Source organism: Aquarana catesbeiana, linkage group LG01 (assembly GCF_042186555.1).
Source record: "Aquarana catesbeiana isolate 2022-GZ linkage group LG01, ASM4218655v1, whole genome shotgun sequence".
Classification (NCBI taxonomy): domain Eukaryota; kingdom Metazoa; phylum Chordata; class Amphibia; order Anura; family Ranidae; genus Aquarana; species Aquarana catesbeiana.
The window spans coordinates 779,156,323-779,180,369 of record NC_133324.1 but is presented as its reverse complement, the minus strand read 5'-3'; the positions used below and the strand labels follow the sequence as shown (position 1 = coordinate 779,180,369).

General features: G+C 41.2%; 1 protein-coding gene across 1 annotated transcript in view; it reads left to right on the top strand.

Annotated features, from left to right (window-relative positions):
* Positions 1-24,047, top strand: part of GLRA3 (glycine receptor alpha 3) — a 503,536-nt gene that overhangs the window by 198,408 nt on the left and 281,081 nt on the right. The window contains exon 3 of the mRNA XM_073606537.1: positions 11,650-11,717. Within this exon, the coding sequence (XP_073462638.1) occupies positions 11,650-11,717 (68 nt within the window). The remainder of the gene's footprint in view (positions 1-11,649; positions 11,718-24,047) is intronic.

Here is a 24,047-nt window from a genome sequence, read left to right as displayed (position 1 = left end):
CTAACCATTTCTTTGCGGATGAGATATTTAGTGACATTCACTGCACATTGTTGTTCGCACATGTAATCTATAGGTTGAGGTGATGGGAACACTTGTTTTTTGTTCTTATGGGTTTCTGGTGCTTCATTCTTGATTTGCTTGCAGCCACTGACCTCATGTGGTTGATTGGGCCTGCTCAGGGGGCATGTTGATCTCGGCTGGAAATTCCTTTGCTTCAGGTTTAAGAGACTGTTCCTTAGCATGTGCATCAGTAAGGTTCTGGATGTACTCACTTGTACGATCTGCAGAGAATAGAGGTTTTTCTGGAACCTCTGAGTCTTTATATGATTTTTCACTTCCTGACCAACTTGTTCCCATGTAGGCAGCGGCCTCTGCTTCAGCAGCTCCAACAGCAGTCTGTCACTGCAGGATGAGCAATTTTGATTCTAATTCCACTTCTTCTTGTGCTATGGCAGCTTTCTTTGCTGCTAACTCCTGCATCATCATGGCTTCTTTTTCTGCGTACTGTAGCTGGACGTGGGCAGCTTCTGCCTTGGCACAAGCTTTAACTGCTGAGGACATCTTGCTAGCCTGTGAAGATCTGGACACATGCGATTGTGCTGGGCACTGAGAATGTTCTCCCTGCCTTGCTGTGCCAGCGGTAACATGTCATCAGCCTGGTACTTTGTTCTTGATCTTAGATTCATGCTGCAGTAATGGCGTCTCAGTTTATTCCAGACTGCCACGTGGGTGTCTTTTTACTGTTCTGCTTCACGTTATTGAACTGTTGTATAACACTAGTCAGACAGCATAACAATAATTCAGAAGTCAAGAAATGTGAGACATCAGATCTGTATGTATTCTTTTTTCTGAATAACTTTGTAAAACTACAACATAAGCATAAACAAAACATATGTGTCAGTACATTAAGCATTATACAGAAGCCTCACTCTATCAATGAGAGTACTCACAGACAATTCCATCATTAGTCCAGGAATAGATCAAGAGCTCTTCTGCATGCAGTCTGCTAGATTCAGGGGCAGTCATGAAATGAAGGAAATACAGTTTCAGGTTAAAGGTTACTGCCTTTCACTCTGAGGAAAATACCACTTCCTGTCAAGCTCTGGCAAAATAATAACTAACTCAGACCACTAGATAGCAGCAACGTCAACTAACATTGCAGTATAATCTGTAACACCACATTGCACACATTTACTATGAACAATATGGGCAGAACAGAAAGTCTACTGACTGAATCTCCACCACACCATCATCTATATTACATCACAGTGTCAGCAGCCAGAAACTTGTGGTAATAGAACCAGGCACGGTCCGTCTGTTTATTTCTCTATAGCTGGTCTGAGGAATCCGGTGTCAGCTCTTCCACAGTCTGCTGCAGTGTCTGGAGTGTCTGATTTACCTACCACCTTCCTACCATCTATTAACTGCAGTGTTGGCTGTTTGAGCGTCTTCTCTGAGCCTGCCTCCGTTGCTTGCCAAGGAATCTGGGGGGGGGGGGGGGGGGCGCTGCTGAGTTCCCCGAGCCCCGTTGAGCCCTGTTGACTGAGTACTTTGTCTGTACAGACGATTTCTATTTGCTACTTGCTGGGAGCCCAGCAATGACTTACCCCTAAGACTGCTTCTGTTGTCACACCAGTACCTGCAGATCCTGTGTATTGCTCTGGCTGTATTCTGTCGGATTTGACAGGCAACTGCTGGTCTCTGGATCTCTTAGGATGGGAGGGGGAGTTGAGCTGAGACTAGCTGGATGTGACTGTGATTACTTAGGAGTCTATAGGAGTACAAATAAGTATGAAATAATAAGTATGCAATTAAAGTAACCAAAGATCCATTGCTGTAATATTCAAACAATATTCTCTGTGAACTCCCTGTGAACATTTTCTACTTAGCGCAAAACATCTGGTCTACCTGCTCTGCAATCAGCTTGTTATCTGGAATCTTGCTATTTAGCTTGCTTGGCTGTTATTAAGCTGCTATTAAGCTGCTATTAATCTTTGTCATGAGCAAATCGAGCAAGGGGAAAAGTATGGGCACCAGATCAAAGTATCAACAGGACAAAGGTGACAAAGGTGAAAAAAGTGCCAATATTGGCACTACAGTGATTAATAGCTTTAACACTCTACTTGGCAAGGCGGCCACAGACCCAATCGACATAGATCGGGTCCACCGAATTCCTGGACCCGAATTCCTGGATTTCGCAACTTTTCTGCTACGCTTTTAAACAGAAGGAGGCAATATTTACTAAAGCGCGGGAGAAAGCCATGTACCAAGATTTATCAAAACGGACCCTGGCCAACCGAAGAGCGTTTTGGCCGTTAGCCCTCCAGGAAGCCAAGATTACATACTGGTGGGGCTTCCCATTCCATCTACAGATAAAAAAAAATGGCTGCTCACTTATTTTCTGCTCTCCTGCAGCTCTTCCACTTTTTTGTCAAAAACCTTGGGCTGCCCCTGATAGATTTGAATCCTTGGCCCGATCCCCTGATGTTGACCTTCCCAGTGCCACCTGTGTGGGAACCCTGGCAACATGCTCGTTTATCACCTGGAAAGTCAACCAGACCATCTGAGAGTGGTCGCCCTAGATCAGTGGTTCTCAACTCCTGTCCTCAGGACCCACCAACAGGCCAGGTTTGCAAGATAACCAAAATACATCACAGGTGATATAATTTGCTGCTCAGTGATTGCAGTATTCTGGTCTGCATCTCCCCAAGGCAATACTTAAAATCTGAGCTGTTAGTGGGTCCTGAGGACAGGAGTTGAGAAACACTGCCCTAGATGATAGTTGCTGGGAAGATCAAAAGGAGAGGGAAAATAAAGAGGTAGGGGTGAATAATCTCACTTAAATGAGTTTATCTGTCTATAAACTTTTCTAGAGGACTGCTTATTAGATTGTTTATGATATATGGGTTTTGTTTTTTGCTTTTTGTTTTTTTTTGTCTTTTGGTAGTATGACTTATTCTATTACATAAGTTTGCTGCCCCTATGGAGGGCATTGAGGCTTAAAGTGACCCCATAATGCTTCCTAGTAGGGATGAGCTTCGAGTTCGAGTCGAACTCATGTTCGACTCGAACATTGGCTGTTCGCAAGTTCACCGAACAGCGAACAATTTGGGGTGTTCGCGGCAAATTCGAATGCTGCGGAACACCCTTTAAAAGTCTATGGGAGAAATCAAAAGTGCTAATTTTAAAGGCTAATATGCAAGTTATTGTCATAAAAAGTGTTTGGGGACCCGAGTCCTGCCCCAGGGGACATGGATCAATGCAAAAAAAAGTTTTAAAAACGGCCGTTTTTTCAGGAGCAGTGATTTTAATAATACTTAAAGTCAATCAATAAAAGTGTAATATCCCTTTAAATTTCGTACCTGGGGGGTGTCTATAGTGTGCCTGTAAAGGGGCGCATGTTTCCTGTGTTTAGAACAGTCTGACAGCAAAATGACATTTTGAAGGAAAAAACTAATTTAAAACTACCCGCGGCTATTGCATTGCCGACAATACACATAGAAGTTCATTGATAAAAACGGCATGGGAATTCCCCAAAGGGGAACCCCGAACCAAAATTAAAAAAAAAAAATGACGTGGGGGTCCCCCTAAATTCCATACCAGGCCCTTCAGGTCTGGTATGGATATTAAGGGGAACCCCGGCCAAAATTTAAAAAAAAAAATGACGTGGGGTTCCCCCTAAATTCCATACCAGACCCTTCAGGTCTGGTATGGATTTTAAGGGGAACCCCGCGCCAAAAAAAAAAAAAAACGGCGTGGGGTCCCCCCAAAAATCCATACCAGACCCTTATCCGAGCACGCAACCTGGCAGGCCGCAGGAAAAGAGGGGGGGACAAGAGTGCGGCCCCCCCTCCCTCCTGAACCGTACCAGGCCACATGCCCTCAACATTGGGAGGGTGCTTTGGGGTAGCCCCCCAAAACACCTTGTCCCCATGTTGATGAGGACAAGGGCCTCATCCCCACAACCCTGGCCGGTGGTTGTGGGGGTCTGCGGGCGGGGGGCTTATCGGAATCTGGAAGCCCCCTTTAACAAGGTGACCCCCAGATCCCGGCCCCCCCCCCTGTGTGAAATGGTAAGGGGGTACATAAGTACCCCTACCATTTCACGAAAAAAGTGTCAAAAATGTTAAAAATGACAAGAGACAGTTTTTGACAATTCCTTTATTTAAATGCTTCTTCTTTCTTCTATCTTGCTTCATCTTCTGGTTCTTCTGGCTCTTCTGGTTCTTCTGGTTCTTCCTCCGGCGTTCTCGTCCAGCATCTCCTCCGCGGCGTCTTCTGTCTTCTTCTCCTCGGGCCGCTCCGCACCCATGGCATGGGGGGGAGGCTCCCGCTCTTCTTCTCTTCTTCTTTTCTTCTTTTCTTCTTTTCTTCTCTTCTTCTCTTCTTCTTCATTTTCTTCTCCGGGCCGCTCCGCAATCCATGCTGGCATGGAGGGAGGCTCCCGCTGTGTGACGGCGCTCCTCGTCTGACAGTTCTTAAATAACGGCGCACGGTGACTTGACGGGACTTCCCTGTGGCATTCCCCGTGACGTCACAGGGAAGTCCTGTCAAGTCACCGTGCGTCAGAGGGGGGCGGGGTCACCGGGTGGCCCCGCCCCCCCCGTTATTTAAGAACTGTCAGACGAGGAGCGCCGTCACACAGCGGGAGCCTCCCTCCATGCCAGCATGGATTGCGGAGTGGCCCGGAGAAGAAAATGAAGAAGAAGAGAAGAAGAGAAGAAAAGAAGAAAAGAAGAAAAGAAGAAGAGAAGAAGAGAAGAGCGGGAGCCTCCCCCCCATGCCATGGGTGCGGAGCGGCCCGAGGAGAAGAAGACAGAAGACGCCGCGGAGGAGATGCTGGACGAGAACGCCGGAGGAAGAACCAGAAGAACCAGAAGAGCCAGAAGAACCAGAAGATGAAGCAAGATAGAAGAAAGAAGAAGCATTTAAATAAAGGAATTGTCAAAAACTGTCTCTTGTCATTTTTAACATTTTTGACACTTTTTTCGTGAAATGGTAGGGGTACTTATGTACCCCCTTACCATTTCACACGGGGGGGGCGGGATCTGGGGGTCACCTTGTTAAAGGGGGCTTCCAGATTCCGATAAGCCCCCCGCCCGCAGACCCCCACAACCACCGGCCAGGGTTGTGGGGATGAGGCCCTTGTCCTCATCAACATGGGGACAAGGTGTTTTGGGGGGCTACCCCAAAGCACCCTCCCAATGTTGAGGGCATGTGGCCTGGTACGGTTCAGGAGGGAGGGGGGGCCGCACTCTTGTCCCCCCCTCTTTTCCTGCGGCCTGCCAGGTTGCGTGCTCGGATAAGGGTCTGGTATGGATTTTTGGGGGGACCCCACGCCGTTTTTTTTTTTTTTTTGGCGCGGGGTTCCCCTTAAAATCCATACCAGACCTGAAGGGTCTGGTATGGAATTTAGGGGGAACCCCACGTCATTTTTTTTTTAAAATTTTGGCCGGGGTTCCCCTTAATATCCATACCAGACCTGAAGGGCCTGGTATGGAATTTAGGGGGACCCCCACGTCATTTTTTTTTTTTAATTTTGGTTCGGGGTTCCCCTTTGGGGAATTCCCATGCCGTTTTTATCAATGAACTTCTATGTGTATTGTCGGCAATGCAATAGCCGCGGGTAGTTTTAAATGAGTTTTTTCCTTCAAAATGTCATTTTGCTGTCAGACTGTTCTAAACACAGGAAACATGCGCCCCTTTACAGGCACACTATAGACACCCCCCAGGTACGAAATTTAAAGGGATATTACACTTTTATTGTTTGACTTTAAGCATTATTAAAATCACTGCTCCTGAAAAAACGGCCGTTTTTAAAACTTTTTTTTGCATTGATCCATGTCCCCTGGGGCAGGACCCAGGTCCCCAAACACTTTTTATGACAATAACTTGCATATAAGCCTTGAAAATTAGCACTTTTGATTATTCATGTTCGTGTCCCATTGACTTTAACGGTGTTCGCATGTTGGAACGAACTTTTTTCCTGTTCGCATGTTCTGGTGCGAACCGAACAGGGGGGTGTTCGGCTCATCCCTACTTCCTAGGTATTGTGTAGTGAGGTTTTATTTGTCTTTTTTTTTCATAGCTGGTTTGGTTACATTTTTTCCATTATATATATATATATATATATATATATATATATATATATATATATATATAGTCTCCATGTGACACAAGGGACAACATCCGATCTCCCTCCTCCGCAGCTACCGACAGCTCTGGTAAGTGGCAGAGGGCACCGGAGCACAGCGGGAGGGGGGCCCCTCTCCCGCCGCTTTTTTCTTGAAGTGGACCACCCAATGAAGCTAGCTGCTGCCATAACAACGATATTCCTCTTCAAAGTACCGACGTATAACAACTGTGGACGGTCCAGAAGTGGTTAAATTATTTCTAATCCCTTCCTGGTATCTACCAACACAAAGGGACGCGAACCGATGGCCTAATACATTTTGAATACGGCCCATCCAAGATTACATCAGGACACTGTCGACTCACTGAACACGCCTTTCACTATAAGGGAAATTCAACAACAATTCACTTCCATCGGGCAAGGGCCCAGGTCCCAACTGCTTTTTATAAACAATTTCAGGATGTTTTATCCCTAATTCTAGATACTACATTTCATTTGATTTCAAATCTATGTACTTTTTCCCACCAATCGCAGGAAGCTCACATCACTCTCATCCATAACGATCAGAAAGACCCTACCGAATGTTCAAGTTATCGTCCAATCTCTTTAATAAATGTTGACCTTAAAATATATGCCAAAATAATAGCGGATCGACTACAAGTAGTCTATCCCTCTGTTGTCTAGATAAGGTGGGCTTTGCGCCAACCCAGGAAGCAAGGGTTAACACCATTAAAATATTACCCAAATATATCAGTCCCAAAATGCAAACAGCAGATGTGCCACAAACAAAGCGTTGTTCATATGCAGAGGCCAAGGATGGTTGAGTGTGTATCTGGAAGAAATTACGTCAATGGTAAAGTAAAGATGGGTACTCTTACCAGAGCCAGTGGACCTGGATGTCAGCGACACCAGGTCAAACAAACATAGAAGCACACCAAGGCACGAACGGTTAGGAAGGTCCAAAGGATCATTCGGTGGGTCCGGAATGGTCAGCAAAGCATCCAATGGTACAGTGCTCTCTCGGGGGGATCGTGATGATAACAGGAGCCAGCGAGCATTGAAAGACTGGACTGAATGGTCAGACAACCCCAAAGGCAAAGATTATGTAAAAACAAAAGGAGAGAGCTTCCAATGGTGTAGGTAAAAAAAGATGGTGTTTATTTTCCATAAAAACCAGGCAAACAGATAAAAAATGTGATCACAAATGGTAAAAAAAATATGGGGAGCGTAGAAACCAATCCCTACGCGTTTCGTCCTAATAGGACTCTACTGGGGCATCTAAGAGCTCCCCCATCAATCCGTAATTAGCAGTAAAGATTTTCTGATAGGAGGAGGGCTGGTCACATGATAAACCTAAATCAAACCCACCTTGTTTGGTTCGCACCAGAACTTTTGAACATCGCAAAAGTTCGGACCCGAATAATGAACCCCACCAAAGCCAATGGGACCCGAATGTCAAAAATCAAAACATTTAATCCATGAGGACCCTTGGCACGCTACACAAATCCCAAAGCCCAAGTTTTCGCAAATGTAGAATTCTCAGACAAGTTTCAAATAACAAACGGAACAAGACAGGCATGCCCCCTATCCCCCCTAATCTTTACCCTACTAATGGAACCACTAGCCCAAAAAATTTGAGACAAAGAATCGATCTCTGGCATAACAATCTCAAAAGCAACCTATAAAATCTCCCTCTTCGCGGATGACATCATCTTGACTTTGACAGGTCCGGCTTCTTCTCTGGTGGAAGTGTATGAGATACTAAAAATATTCAACACTATACCAAAAGATAAATGAGTCTAAATCTAATATTTTAGGCATCTATATTCCAAAAAACATGAAAAACGATCTACAAACACAACTCCCCTTTCCATGGGTTACCTCACATATGTCATACCTAGGAATTTCCCTAACCGCCACCACAGCAAACCTCTACTTAAAAAAAATTACATCCCACTCTTAACCTCCTGCAAACTAGACCTCCAAAAAATTGGCAAACATTATTTGTCCTGGGAAGGCAGAATAGCGGCCCTCAAAATGATAGTTCTACCCAAATTACTATATATTTTCAGAGCACTTCCAATATATGTTCCTCCTTCCTTCTTTAAATCCATCAAGGGTATTTTCAGTTCCTTTGTCTGGGCACAAAAAAAAAACCTAGATGCACATACAACACAACACACTATCCCACCACAAACGAAGAAGGGGATGGGACTCCCAGACGCAAAGGATTATTATGCGGCAGTGATCTTAGACCACATGAGACATTTGTTTTAACCCTCTTCTAAAAAACAATAGAGAGCCATAGAACAGAACTTCGGCATTGGAGGTGATCTCAGCACCCTCTTATATGCATATGGCATCAATACCAACTGCTTCAAAACTTTACATCCAACTTTGATAGCAGTGCTACAAATGTGAAAATGTTTTATGCACACCACAACACAAGCTATTGACGATATTACTATCCTCACTCCTGTGCAAATGCTCAACTTCCTATTACCCCATCTCCATTTCAGCCCGTGGATCACAATTAAACATATCAACCTGCTGGAACTTGTGCAATATAACAAGTTCCCTCACTTCATGAAGATCATATAAACCTACAACATAGACCTAAAAGGAGAATTTGGATATAACCAAATTGCTTCCTATTTAAAGAAAAATCCCATCAATGCCATACACCTCAACAAACAAGCCTGGTCATTCTGGACCTCCACCGACCCTACTTCAAAAGGTATAGCTTTAATATATAATCTCCTACATTCTAAATTGACATTTTCCAAAAAATCTGCCCACCTAAGATGGGAACAGGACCTACAAGAAACATTCACTGACTGCCAGTGGCGATCAGCCATACACTATAATGCTACCTCCACGAAATGCACAAACTACTGGAAACTAGCCCATAAATTCCTCCATAGATGGTACTTCACCCCAGTCCATATAGCTAAATTCACAGACATAGATAATAACAAGTGTTGGCGCGAATGTGGCTGTATGGGGTCCCTGCTCCATATCTTATGGTCATGCCTGCACATTTGTAGTTTTTGGAACAAAGTGTTTACACTGATATCAGACACAACAGGGTGCATTAGACCCTCTTCAGCAGCCCTGGTAATTTTGAGTCTAGGAATTGAAAAATACCCACACACTCACAGAAATTGGGTCATCCACATACTCTCAGCAGCTAGATTGACAATCACAAGGAAATGGCGTAGAAACTTAGCGCCTAATATAACGGATGTTAAACTCCAGTTAAACCTAGTCAGGGGTTATGAAGAATGCATATCAATTCAAAATGGTTCTTATAAGAAACATCTCAGTTTATGGGGCAATTGGCCCTTAGTGTGAAGCATACTATTAGCTTTTACAACACTCCCGACAGCTTTTACAACATGTTGATGATATATCTGAATTTCAAACTATTGTTCCAATGTTGCCCAAAATATTGTTAAGACTTGGGTCACTACGTCTATTAATCATTTGTACTCACTACCACATAATGAATAAGTTCCTTCTTTTCTGTACCAGTTGCATTGTTTAAGCAATATTTGTACAGTATCTTTATGAAAAAAACATATAAAGGTGATATTGAAAAAAAAAAAAAAAAGAAATACATTTCCTTTTAAAATTGCAGCTGCTTTAATTTCTGTAAACATCAGTACAATATGGCAAATTGGAGGTGCTCTGTACACAGTTAGTTTATAGAACACCTTCAAAAATGTAATTTCATGCTGGATATAACCAAATTGCTTCCTATTTAAAGAAAACCAAATTGCTTCCTATTTAAAGAAAAATCCCATCAATGCCATACACCTCAACAAACAAGCCTGGTCATTCTGGACCTCCACCGACCCTACTTCAAAAGGTATAGCTTTAATATATAATCTCCTACATTCTAAATTGACATTTTCCAAAAAATCTGCCCACCTAAGATGGGAACAGGACCTACAAGAAACATTCACTGACTGCCAGTGGCGATCAGCCATACACTATAATGCTACCTCCACGAAATGCACAAACTACTGGAAACTAGCCCATAAATTCCTCCATAGATGGTACTTCACCCCAGTCCATATAGCTAAATTCACAGACATAGATAATAACAAGTGTTGGCGCGAATGTGGCTGTATGGGGTCCCTGCTCCATATCTTATGGTCATGCCTGCACATTTGTAGTTTTTGGAACAAAGTGTTTACACTGATATCAGACACAACAGGGTGCATTAGACCCTCTTCAGCAGCCCTGGTAATTTTGAGTCTAGGAATTGAAAAATACCCACACACTCACAGAAATTGGGTCATCCACATACTCTCAGCAGCTAGATTGACAATCACAAGGAAATGGCGTAGAAACTTAGCGCCTAATATAACGGATGTTAAACTCCAGTTAAACCTAGTCAGGGGTTATGAAGAATGCATATCAATTCAAAATGGTTCTTATAAGAAACATCTCAGTTTATGGGGCAATTGGCCCTTAGTGTGAAGCATACTATTAGCTTTTACAACACTCCCGACAGCTTTTACAACATGTTGATGATATATCTGAATTTCAAACTATTGTTCCAATGTTGCCCAAAATATTGTTAAGACTTGGGTCACTACGTCTATTAATCATTTGTACTCACTACCACATAATGAATAAGTTCCTTCTTTTCTGTACCAGTTGCATTGTTTAAGCAATATTTGTACAGTATCTTTATGAAAAAAACATATAAAGGTGATATTGAAAAAAAAAAAAAAAAGAAATACATTTCCTTTTAAAATTGCAGCTGCTTTAATTTCTGTAAACATCAGTACAATATGGCAAATTGGAGGTGCTCTGTACACAGTTAGTTTATAGAACACTTTAGTTGATTATAATGAATTAGTCACTCCCATTCAGAAACAATCTGCACAAGACAAGATCTAAAAAAGTGCTAATCCTTCAGAGCAGAAAAAGCAAGGAATCTGTAACAAACAAACTACTTGCAATATACATTGATCACCCAGAAGTGATTGTTTTTTTCTCTCAATAAAAGTGGAGTTACTCTTTAAGCAGCCCTAGAATGACACAAAATATCTTTAACATGAGGGATTGCCAGATCACTAACTAAAGCTGAAGTTTAAAACACAGTATAGTGATGTCATCACCGGGGTTCTGTGCTTATCTGTGCCATATAGGTGGTTCATGGCTATGGGAGGGGCCAGAAGGGTGCTGTACATAGCTTCCTGAATACATCACAGAATGCTGCCTTAGTACTCCTCTCAGTGGGTGAATGCCAGTCTGGGGCATGCCAACATGTGATGCTGAGTGTCCATAACTGAAAGAATTGAAATCTCATGAATAAAAAGGGTGGGCTAGGGACAATGAGTAAGCAAATTCAGTACAAGAAAGGAGCCTTACAGCTGTACAGGTCTAAAGGTAAGGCTGAGGTTCAGCTTTAAGGTTCTCGGTGCTGACAGTTTGTCTCTAAATGTTAAAGTTCTGTTTCAGTTATTTGTATTTAACTTGCTTTTTTTGTTTTATGACAGGACCACCGGTGAATGTCACATGCAACATATTTGTAAACAGCTTTGGGTCAATTGCTGAAACAACCATGGTAAGTAATTAAAAATATTGCAAAAGTTTACACAAGTACGTGATCAATAGTCCTATACACCAAGAAATACCATACCTCAGTCAAAGGTGGCCTCAACTGCTTTTATCAAGGATTATTTACAGGTTTGGAACAATAAAATGTAAAATCTGTTTCAGCTTTTCACATAAAATATACAGTTTTTGCCTTGATGAAACATTTCAACACAATCTCATTGTATTGGTGCAGAGAGCTGTGATCTAGCAGAAGTGCACAACAGTTCTGGAGTATCGAAAAATGACTTCATCGCAATTAAAATACCAACCATCAGAACACAGCTATGACTTGCAAAGACCTGTCTTCTGTATAGATCAAGAACATAGTATAGACTCGGTTAATTAAATGTCATCATGAAAAAGGTGTCTGTCTTGAATTTTGATAATAAAAATAGAATTAAACCATTAGTTTAATGCATGGAGCACAATAAAATAAACATTCCCCAGTAAACTATGTGTTTACAACTTTCACTGCTGCTGGGTTCTGCTCTTTCAGTGCTGCTTCCCCTAAACATTGAAAGAGAAAGGAGCCACCTCGAAAGAGGATACCTGGCCAGCAGTCATTGCACCAGGTTAAACTGGAACATAGAATAAAGAAGAATAAAGAAGCTGCATACTCAATGAGTAATTAAATCAGCTGCTCTTAATATTTTAAGGTAGGGTTTAATATTACTTTAAGGTGGAAGCAACTTCACATTACTAATTGTCCTATTCACTTTTTAACTCTGCCCCCAAATTAGTATGTGTTTTAAAACCCATTCCATAAGGTTTGCCTAAGAGTAGTATTTATTTGCATGGTGAATGGGATGGTATTTGGTAGTTTTTGTTCTCAATTGTGATGCTTTGTTTTTGCTATACTTTTTAGTAAATATGTAATGGATGTAATGTATGGTCTATTAATAAAAAAAAGTCATAAAAACATCTTAATAAAGGGATATAAGAAGAACCAACCAGGAATTGCTTCCTGTTGTGTATCTAGGACAAGCAGTAAAATATCTCCACCAGAATAAAAACAAAAAAAGAAAATGACACGGGTTCTAACCCTTTTCTACTATGGCAAAAGTTTATGATGCACACTGCATTAGCAAAATAAACGTCCTCTAGTAAGGATAGGTTCCCGTATATAGATCTCCTTCATTTGAACGGGCTGCTGTATCTGCAGGAAATGCAGAGTAAATGTCCTGACCCTTTACCCAAAATGTACCCGCAGGGCAGCTGCACAGAACCTCATGGTACTGTGGCACCATGTGGTCTTGTGCACAAGAAAACATGTTACAATTTCAAGTGTGTGAGGGTGCCATTAGGAATTAATGGCACCCCTACATGTCTGCTAAAAAGCAGCACGTTTTGGCTGCATGAGTCTAGGGGGTGTGGGAACACATGCAATTTACAAACATTCCCACACCCGTAGTAGAGTGAACCTAGACGAATGCCATGTACACACAATCGGTTTTCTTGTCGGAAAAAGATATGATGGCTTTTCCAATGGGATTCCGCTCAAGTTTGCCTTGCATACAGACGGTCACGCAAAAGTTCATTGAAATTACGACCGTCAAGAACACGGTGACATACAACAACACGACATGCCGAAAAAATGACGTTCAATGCTTCCGAGCATGCGTTGAATTGTCTCCGAGCATGCGTAGGGATTTTGCGCTTCGGAATTTCCACAGACGTGCCACAGACGATCACATTTTCGAATAGAAACTTTTTCCGACCGAAAATTAAGAACATGCTCTCAAATTTTTGCTGGCTGGAATTCGGCCATCAAAAGTCCGATGGAGCATACACACGGTCACATTTTCCGACGAAAAAATCTCATTGGTCTTTTGCGGGCCGAAATTCCGACCGTGTGCGGCATTAGAGTTTAAATTTACTTATGTTGCTGTGCCTTAAACTTGCAGCAAATGAGTGTTGACAACCCTTTACTAGAATTTGCCATTATTCTGTTTGCAAATTATTCTGAAATATGAGTGATGGGAAATGCTGCTGTACAAATATATTTACAGTTGACATGGTGATTATTAAAGAGTCTACCTACAGTATAAAGTAGAGAATGAGACTTTAAAGACAAATTCCAGGTATGGCATTTTTACATAGTTACATTGGCCTAACTTGGACCAACGTAACTATTCAAATACCATATCTGTTTGATCCCTCTAGAACCTGGAAATCACTGTAGAAGGCAACGCTACTACAGTGATCTCCACTAGCTTCTGGACCCTGTTCTGAGTGGCTGTCCTGCTGCATTGTGAACATAGGAGGCAAACTGCTTGGCACAGGTGCTTTTCAGAGAATGCTTTACATTTTCCCAATTATTGCAAAGCATTGTTTGATTGAACGAGGTGGAGAGTGTGACATTATTGCCCTCAAAAATTATGGAAATTATGGGCAAAAAAAGGAAGATGGTAAAAGTCCATTAGACATCTGTTATAGTCCCATATGAGTTCCTGCAGTATAGCAGGTACTAGTGGCAGCCTTTCACAGAGTTAACCAGGTCTAGAAGATCAGAATAAAAGGAAAAAGGAGAGAAAGCACCATCTAAGTGCAGCATATAAGGTACAATTTGAATAAACCAATGGTTAAAAAACTCACAAGATCTAAAATTAATACAGGCTCATTAATAGTGTACACAGTTGTGACCATCCAGTCCTACAGGAACTGCTTGTGGCAGATGGAACGGTCAGATCTGGTGAGGGGAGCCAAGGACGCTGGATCATATCCCAGGACTGCCTCACACCGTTCTAAAGTGCATCTGGAACACACAGGTGGATGTGACATCAGATAGAGAGGGTGACCCAGTGTATGACTCAGGCAGGCTACTCGCTCAGAGCTGACTGCTCCTTCTACAGGCCTAGTCAGTTATTGCCACTGTTCCATTCTATAGCCCTAGGGAGGGGGTGGAGGAGTGAGTCAATGCAGGTGGACTTCAGTGCCCTGCAGATCTTGCAGAAAGCACAGCGCTGCTACCTCAGCCCAAAAACGTAAAGTCTTCACAGCAAAGAAATAACATTATTGCCCTGTCTCTCTATCTCACCAATGAGAGAACACTTTACATTTGTTGAGAAAAGTGAACTCTGAATGACCTTGTGCTGAGCAGGCTACCTCTTGTGTTTATAAAGCAGCAAGGGAGCTGCATCAACACAGGAATAGGAAGCTAGTAGAGATCACCGGAGAAACAATGTCTACTACAGTGATTTCAAACTCCTAGAGGGATCTAACATAATTGGTATATGCATAGTTACATTGGGACAAGCTGGAACATTCCAACTATGTAAAATTATCCATACCTGGAATTTTTTTATATCAAATATTCTCTGGTGGAGAGTGAGGTGCATGTGTATTAAATAGAACAAATGACTCTCAACCAGTGAATATTTGTGAAAGTCACATTTTCTGCTTTATAAATAGACCACTAACAGTGTTCTGACTGTGACAGTAGATTTCTTTACAATAAATGGCAACGTTCTTGAAAACAAGTTATTTTAGTTCCCTAATGGCAGGTAATGTAAGGCTGTTAGACCTTGAAGGACAACGAAACAAACTGAGCTTTGGTGAGTTCCAGGAAATAAGCTATGATTACAGGATCAAACAATATGTCTGCAAGCAGCTGAAAAAATACAATAAATATTGAAAAAAAAATATATATATATTATTATAAGTTCTGCGTATGTTTTTTTTTTGGTCAAAGGCTAAAGCACATACAGTAATAATGTAATAATGGTAGTAAAAAACTGCTTGTGAATTATATTTAAGTAATCTAACTTAGTTGTCGCATTAAATCTCTCAGTATGAGTCAGTAACTCTGGCTTTAGTCTCATCGCACATGTTGAATGAATTGGTAAGAGTAAATAAAGCTAAACTTACATTGGTCCAGATTGACTTGATGTAAGTATCTATATCTGATATCCAAAGGGGAAACCACAAGAGCAACTCGGAAAAGATCAAGGCTAACAGATATCAGAAAAATCTACCCAAGCCGAACCAATGTAGGTTTGAAATAAAATAAAAGATAATTCTTGGAGTTCTACTTTAATGTTTGATTTTCAAAGCTCTGTGGTCTGTGTGAACTATCATAAGTGATACCATGAAATAATACTAACATTTACAATAGTCTTAATTATTTGTTAAATCTACATGTGAAAGTGATTATTATAAAAATAGTTTATTATTGTGGTTGTTTATTTAATACCATCATAAGAGTATTGTACGTGCATATTTAGTTTTACATTTACAGTTGCATATACCAGTGTTTCTCAACTCCAGTCCTCAAGGCGCCCCAACAGGTCATGTTTTCAGGATTTCCCTCAGATGAAACTGCTGTAGTAATTACTAAGGCAGTGCAACCGATCAAATCACCTGTGCAAAATAATGGAAATCCTGAAAACATGACCTATTGGGGTGCCTTGAGGACTGGAGTTGAGAAACACTGGCATATACTGTGTCTTGCTTTCCATTGCTACACATAGCAGTATTTTACTGCTCTGTTTTACAGTGCATGTCTATGAGTCTGCAAGACCCGCTGTAAAGCTGGGCATACACCAGCAGAATTTTCTTTGAACATTTATATAGAAATTGTGGAAAATTGCTTGTCAGAGCAAACAATCTTGCCATAATTAAGTCAACTAACTTTTAAAGTCCTTAAAAGACACACTTTTGAACACAATACAAAGATACATACAGGGAGCACTGTTCTGTCCTTCAATTTTTATTTAATCTCTGTATTTAGCTCTTCGCCTGGAGCTTAACTTCAAGAACTTAAAACCAGTTGGTGACATTGGGGCTGAAGGTGGCCTAAGCTGTCCTGCCCTGCTTTAAAATAGTTGAGTGAGCCATTGCAAGTAATAAGATATGATCATTGAAATGAATTAGTCATAGCAAAGGTTAAACTCTCATAGTTATTATAAGAAAGGAATTCCTGGAAATTAATGATGTCCCCCCCCACAATATAATTTCATATTAAAATTCAGATTAAATAATAATAATAATACTATTAATAATAATATGTTATAAGCATTTGGCTTAGTTAGTTGAAGTAAATATTAGTACTTAGAAAGGGCAATTTTTAAAAAGTAACATCACTCCTTTGGACTTGTCCAAGATGATGTAATGGTTCCATTATGGATTCACCTGTGTTCATTAGCAATATGGCAGGTGGTCATGTGTCATTAAGATGTGCTTACACATGTGGGATAATGCCTAATTCACTCCCACAGATGCAAGAACATATTCCCCCCATCATGCGCAGTACTGTATCCTAATATCCCCATGCATCATGCGTATTGTCATCTTAAGTGTGGATGCATTGGATGAATTATTAATCTCATTCTCCCCTAAAGCTGCCATCAACATGGCATGGGTGGTAGTGATCAATATTTACTACCAACAACCTCAGCAGATTCTTCTAACTTCAACTTGAGCTCGCTCAGAGAAGGCGTTCCTTTCTGAGTGGTGATAGGCTAGCCTTAGCTATCTTCCTTTTCCAGAGAACACACAGCAGACCATGCACACACCGAGTCTTTTGCCCTCTAGGGGCTCACCATATAGTCAGTTAAGCAATAAGCAGGCATGCCAGAAATTGGAGAGCAAATCCCTTTTCTTTAACCACTTGCCGACCACACTTTTGCCGAAGGATGGCTACGATGCGGCCGGCTAGTTCTGGGAGGCCATCATGTGATGGCCTCCCAGAATGGCCTCCATTCATGTGATGGCCTTCTTATAACCATAAGTACCCTACAGTGTACATCAGTGCCATCAGTGCCCTACAGTGCCCTTCATTAAGTGTTTATCAGTGCACATCAGTGCCCTACAGTGCACATCAGTGACTACTTATCAGTGCACATCAGTGGCCCACAGTGCACATCAGTGCCATCAGTGAGTGCTTATCAGTGCTCATCAGTGGCCTACAGTGCTATCAGTGCCCTACAGTGCACATCAGTGCCATACAGAGCCATCAGTAAGTGCTCATCAGTGCCACTAAAGTGATCATGAGTGAAACTACAGTGATCATCAGTGCCACTATAGTGCCCTAATAGTGCTTATCAGTGCCACTACAGTGCTCATCAGTGCCACTACAGTGCCCTATTAGTTCTCATCAGTGCCCAATAGTGCACATAAGTGCCCATCCCCATGGGTGAGTGTTCATCAGTGCCACCCTATCAGTGGATCCTCATTAGCACATGTCAGTGCTGTAAAAATGTGTACAAAAAAATGTGTTTTCATTTTCAGCGATAATGAATGATGTGGTCCAAGGCACCAAAAGTAATTGGCCTCCATCCCAAATTTTAGAAAAAGAAAAGGGAAAGGGGTCAGTGGGACTTTAAATGAGGCCAATCACTATATAAAGTAAACATGTGGGATATAAAACACAGTGTTGCTTTTATGGGTTCCAACAAAAAGGGGAAGTTTTTGAAAGAGAGATGTACACCAAAAAGCAGTCTTGGCAAAGAACATTTTACTATACCACGTGAAATCATGTATAACATACTGAATAACACAAAAATGCATACACAGAATCGCATACACGCAGGGCATGCTGAAAACCGCATATAAATATTGACGCCATGATACTTCACATATCATAAAGTAAAAACAAGTCCTGCACAACATGGGCCACTGGAAGGGCTGAATGATGTTGGAAAGTCTAGAGTAAAACAAAATAAGAGACATAAAATCATCTGTATGGACATCATGCATCTATGTAAGTCCCACGCATTTTGTTGGGGTATACCAACCAATAATTCATACAGAGAAAATACATTGGAAGGAAAAGGAAAATCAGACAGGTGTTACCTCTCGTGCCCTGTGTTCGCCAAAACAACTCTACCCACTCAGGAGTGAAAGGAGTAAATGAGAAAAGGTTGTCACCTTAGTTGGTGTGCCAATTTTCCCTCCTGTTGCGGGGAGTTAAAAGGCGGTGCAGAGGACAAAGGTCACCACTGTTAAGAATAGCCTTGCAATGAAGGACACACACACAGGTATATCTTCTATCTGTGTATGGTTTACTGAGTAATAGTAGTGTACACTGGATCTCAAAGCATCAAAAGCAGAGTGACAAAGGTACAAAATTAAACACATAGTTTTTATGTCATATTGCGTATTACGTGTTTACGTACAGTATCCTGTCCATTTCATAGTGTCTACCTTATTCTCACTATTCTCGATCTTGAGCACATATCCATGGCAAAGGAGGAAATTCTGATTATCTGAGATAACATTGTAAATGTCACATAAATGATAAATGGCAATAACTGAGAATAAATGACGCTTACATACTAATTGATTTTTGTAAATCAGCAGAAGCGATAGTTAAAAAGAACAAATAAACCCTTAATAGAAAAGAAAGACTGTCAGCCAAAGGCACAAGGCCTACATTCTTTCCTTTTCACCTGCTTCCAACCATTATTCCACACATCCCACACATCAGTAACAATGATTACCTTTTCAAATATTTTTATTGAGAATAATACAATACAAGGTATCATATGATGAGTTTGTAGGTAAATAAGATGTACAAATATGGAAAACAAAGCTTCTCAATAGCTTAACTGAAAGTATATATTTTCATATGAGTATGTAATTTGAAAATATTTTTCTAATTAAGATAAACATGTAAAATATTGTAAGAAAAATGTAATCTAAAGTATGAAATATGACATCAAGACTCAGGTTTGGAGGAGACACTTTATCTTATAGAGTGAAAGGATGTTTATCCCCGGGATAGTAGGGGAAGGTAAGTTATCAATCCAGGACCAAGAGCCATCCATGTGGCTTAGTTATTCCCATAAAGAAGGATAATAGATCAGACCATCCCAAGTGTCTCCTTTGTAGAAGTATTGTTAAAAATATGTAGTTGGTTCATTAGCTTGGATTCTTATATGTAGGAAGGTGGAATGGTGTGAACAGGGAAGTATGTATAGAGGAAGTGGGAGGGAAGATATCTCTAGAAAAGAATGGTGTGTTAGTGAGTTCGGAATGATACATAAGTGGTAATGTGTGAGATATGTAAGTATCCTCAGGAAAATATAAGTGAGTGATCAAGACCAGGTGGTAGGTGGTGTTCAATCCATGGAAGCCATAATGATTCAAACATTCAAACATGAATACTTTATCTAATAAGATCGTCTCTGTTTTGGCATGAATCTTTGCTTGTGTTACTCGGTGTTTGACTGATACCATGCATAATGTGGTTGTTTTCCTGGCTTTTGCAATAGTTTGTTTTGCAGCCATGGTTATTAAGAGTAGGAGTTTGAATTGGCGGTGTGTTATGGTTTGCGGCTTGTTAGTCAGGAACGCTACTGTTGGGTCAGGCAGTATTGTAGTTTTGAACATGGTAAAGAGAATATTGAATATTTCGGACCAAAAAACATCTACTATGGGACAATTCCACCAAATGTGTAAATGTGTACCCGGATTGGTACAGCCTTGGAAGCAGTTAGCGGGGTATTGGGGGAGGAATTTTGATATCCTAGCAGGTACCAGGTATCATCTGGTAAGGACCTTGTAGTTAGTCTCTAGAGCACTATATTCGGTGTGGCTGATTTTGTAGTCTGACAGATGTGAGCCCAGTTTAGTGTATCTGGTTGGAGGTTTAGGTCAGTTTCCCATTTGGTTGTGTTGTATGGGGGGGAAGAAGTTGTGTGTGATAATAGTTAGGCATACAAATCAGAGATGAGTCCACGTCTATGAGGGTCAGATTTGCAAGCTTGTTCAAAGATTGTAAAGCTTGGGGTAGATGAATCTAGGGGAGTGTTTTGTATTAGAAATTGTTTTATTTGTAAGTATCTAAAGGTTTCTTTATGAGGTAAAGCATGTGTTTCCCGTAATGTTGCAAAAGGTGTGATAGTAGTGGACTTGCGGTGAAGGAAGATAGAGAAGTCCAGGCTGAATAGAAGGAAGGGTTATTGAGGAAGGAAAGAAGGGGATTATGTTTAGATTGCAGACCAAAAACGAGCTCTTAGTCTGTCCCAAATTGAGAGGCTATGTTTAGTATTAGGGTTTGTAATTGTCCGGAGTTGTGCCGGTGGGAGCCAAAGAAGATTTGCTGTAGATAAAGGATCACATTCCACTGATTCAATTGCGACCCAAAGGGGAATTTCTTTAGTGGCATGGTATTTAGATAATTGAGCTAATTGGGCAGCATAGAAATATTTAGAGAAGTTAGGAACGCTCAATCCACCCCGGATGCGGGGAGTATATAGGGTAGCTTGTGGGAGACGGGGTTTAAGTTTTCCCCAAATGAATTGGGAAACTTTGGGAAACTTTTCTCTGTAGGATTCCTAGGAAATATGCTGGAACCTGTATCGAGAGTACTCTAAAAAGATATAAAATCTTAGGTAGTATTGACATTTTGATTACAGTAATTCTACCCATCCATGCTAATGGGAGAGAAGACCAGGTTTTCATTAGGGTCGTGAGGTGATTTAGCATGGAAGGGTAATTTGCTGTATATAAATTTGTTGGATTTGCTGTAAATGTATTTCTATGTAATTTGTCTTGTCGACCAAGTGAATGGGAGGGAGTCTTGTAATGTCTATAGGTCAGGTGGAATAGAAATGTTTAAGGCTTTGGATTTATGAGGATTTATTTTGAGTCTGGATATTGATTCAAATTTGGTTAGGGTGTCAATAAGGTTTGGAGCTGAAATTAAGGGTGAGGAAAATTAGAACATCGTCTGCAAACATACATAATTTGTGTTGATGACCTCCTAATTCAAGGCCTTTAATATTCGCGTTGGAGTGTATGAGTTGTGCGAGAGGTTCAATTGCCAAGGCAAATAGGAGAGGGGAAAGGGGGCATCCCTGCCTGGTTCCTCTTTCAACGACAAAGTCGGTATCCAGAGTATGAGACATATGCTTTTGGGTTTTAAAATTCTTTCTTAATTTGTGATTTTTTTATCTCGATGCACTTTTATACTATTTTTGGATTTATTCACCTTCATTTGGATTTGTTTATTAATTTGATGTCATTTTTCTTGAATTTTCACTGTCATTTATCCGATGTCACTTATTATGAATTTAATGGATGTTTAGTCACTTTATTTATGTGATTTTGTTCTTTACGCATATGCACTTTACTTGAAGAATTGGATTATATTTATTTCATCACGTTTATGCACTTTGAGTTAGCGCCACATATCTCTATTTACCTTATTGTTTTTCTGTGTGGGAACACTGCCGTATGCCTTCTTAGTCATCTTTACCTGCTTTGGCTCGTCTTGGTTTTACGCATTAGTTTTCTTCTTTGTTTCTTAGTATCTGGTGGTAGAAAGGGGTATGAGAAGCTTTGGTAAAAAGAAGGAAGGTGGCTCTGGTGTGGAGCAAGTATCCAGGGGGTGGTGTAAAATCACCAGCCAAAGGATACCGTAGGTCCAAAGAGTATCCGATCAACAGTGTTGGGTACTTGAGGATCAATTGGGAGGCGCAGTGCGTTATTTCCAGGATTATGACAGACATTTTTAAGTCCATATAATTAGAAAATAAACAGGTCACTAGTATTACTATACTCGGTATATAGAAAACTGTTAAGGTATTAGATAAGAATAGAACAAAGCGTAACAACATTAGGGGGAGGGATTAAATGTTCTGCGGATGAGTTGATGGCATTAGTCAATAATAAAAGAACTTTGCCAGAGGGGAAGGATTGTTTAGGTTATAATGGGAGAAGAGGTGCAATCAAGCTCACTGCAGCAAGTTTAAAGACAGATTTTGGTTAAGATAGTATATACTTCTGTATATGGGTTCTTACTGCCCTGTGCTTGTCGATCAAGGGGGTTAAAACCCCCAACCATAAGCCCAGGGGAGAATGGTAGGATATCATTCCCTATTGAATGAAATAGTTGATAATATGCTGAGTATTGTAATTATGTTATCTTATATTAAGAACCTTTGTTTGAAACAGGGTGTAAGGCCTGTCTCAGGGTTAATTACTGGTGAGGTTACATTATATGTGATTTAAAGAAAGGACAAGCCCTTAGGGCCTGATATCACGTATAAGAAAAAACATCAGTCCATCTGTTCTTCTGGAGCTGGTGGTGGTGAAGTGGTGAAGAAAAGCGGCTCCTCTTGTGTGTGCCCGAATGACCTGGAAGATTGAAAGTGCCCTGTACATTTTTGGGAGAGCTGGAAGTTGCTTGATGTTTGGATCCCTCAGCTGTATTTTCTGGTATTGACAGGCGAAGATCATGAATTGCCGCAATAAGGTAATCTTCTGTTTTGCAGGTGAAGGAAGAGCCTTTGTGGGAAAAGTGGACAGTGAAAGGGAAGCTCCAACGATATGAGATATGATGATGCTGGAGAATATGCAAATGTGGCTTCATCGCTTTTCTTTTCAATAGTGTCTGCTGTGAGAGGTCTTGAAATACCTGGTAGCAATATCCCTGGAAGATCAAGGAATCTTTATTGCGGGCTGCTTCCATTAGTTGTTCCTTGGTGCAGAAGTAGTGTAGTTTTATTACAATGTCCCTGGGGGGGGCAATCATCTTTTCGGGGAGCCAGGGTTCTATGAATCCTGTCCATCTCTAGGCGTTCTATGGAAATCAATGGAGCTAGTTCCTGAAAGAGCGCAGTGATGGTAGATTGGAGGTCTTCTATGGCCTCAGGAATGCCACGGACACGAAGATTAGATCTCCTAGCTCTGTTCTCGAAGTCTTCAAGTCGGGTACTGAGGGAAAAATTTTCTTCCCTGAGGGCTTCTAATTCGTTGTTATGCTTAGTGGAAATAACATCCAGTTCATCCATCTTCTGTTCTAGAACAGAGGTGTAACGGCCCACCTCACGAATCTCCCGCATGAGTTTCTCAGTAATTGTATCTGAGGTGTTTTGTAAAGCTTTTTGTAATACTCGCTCAAATTGTCAGAGCCAGGGGGTATTCTGTAAAGTAACGGGAGTCATCCCAAAATCAAAACCCAGCTCACCTCTCTGAGTGGAGGGATAAATCCTTGTCTGTGCCTGTTTCTGTGAGAGAGCAGAGCGGGAGGATGACGCTGCCACTATTTTAGTTGCGGTTCTAGTCAGTGCTTCTTGGCTTTTTACAGACTTAAGCTTTGATTTTTTTTTTAAGATGTGCCCTGAAGTCCCTGTATTATAAGAGTCACTTCTGGGAATCGGTATGCAGCTGTGACTTGCTGTTTTGTAGCTGTAAGGTCCCGGGGTCTGCGGAGCTCTAAGCAGCCATGTACTGCTCAGTCAGCCGCTCGCATGAAAGAACTCAGAACACAAGAGGTAAAACACAGTTCACTTATGCCGCGTACACACGAGCGGAATGTCAGACAGAAAAAGTCAGACGGAAACTTTTCATC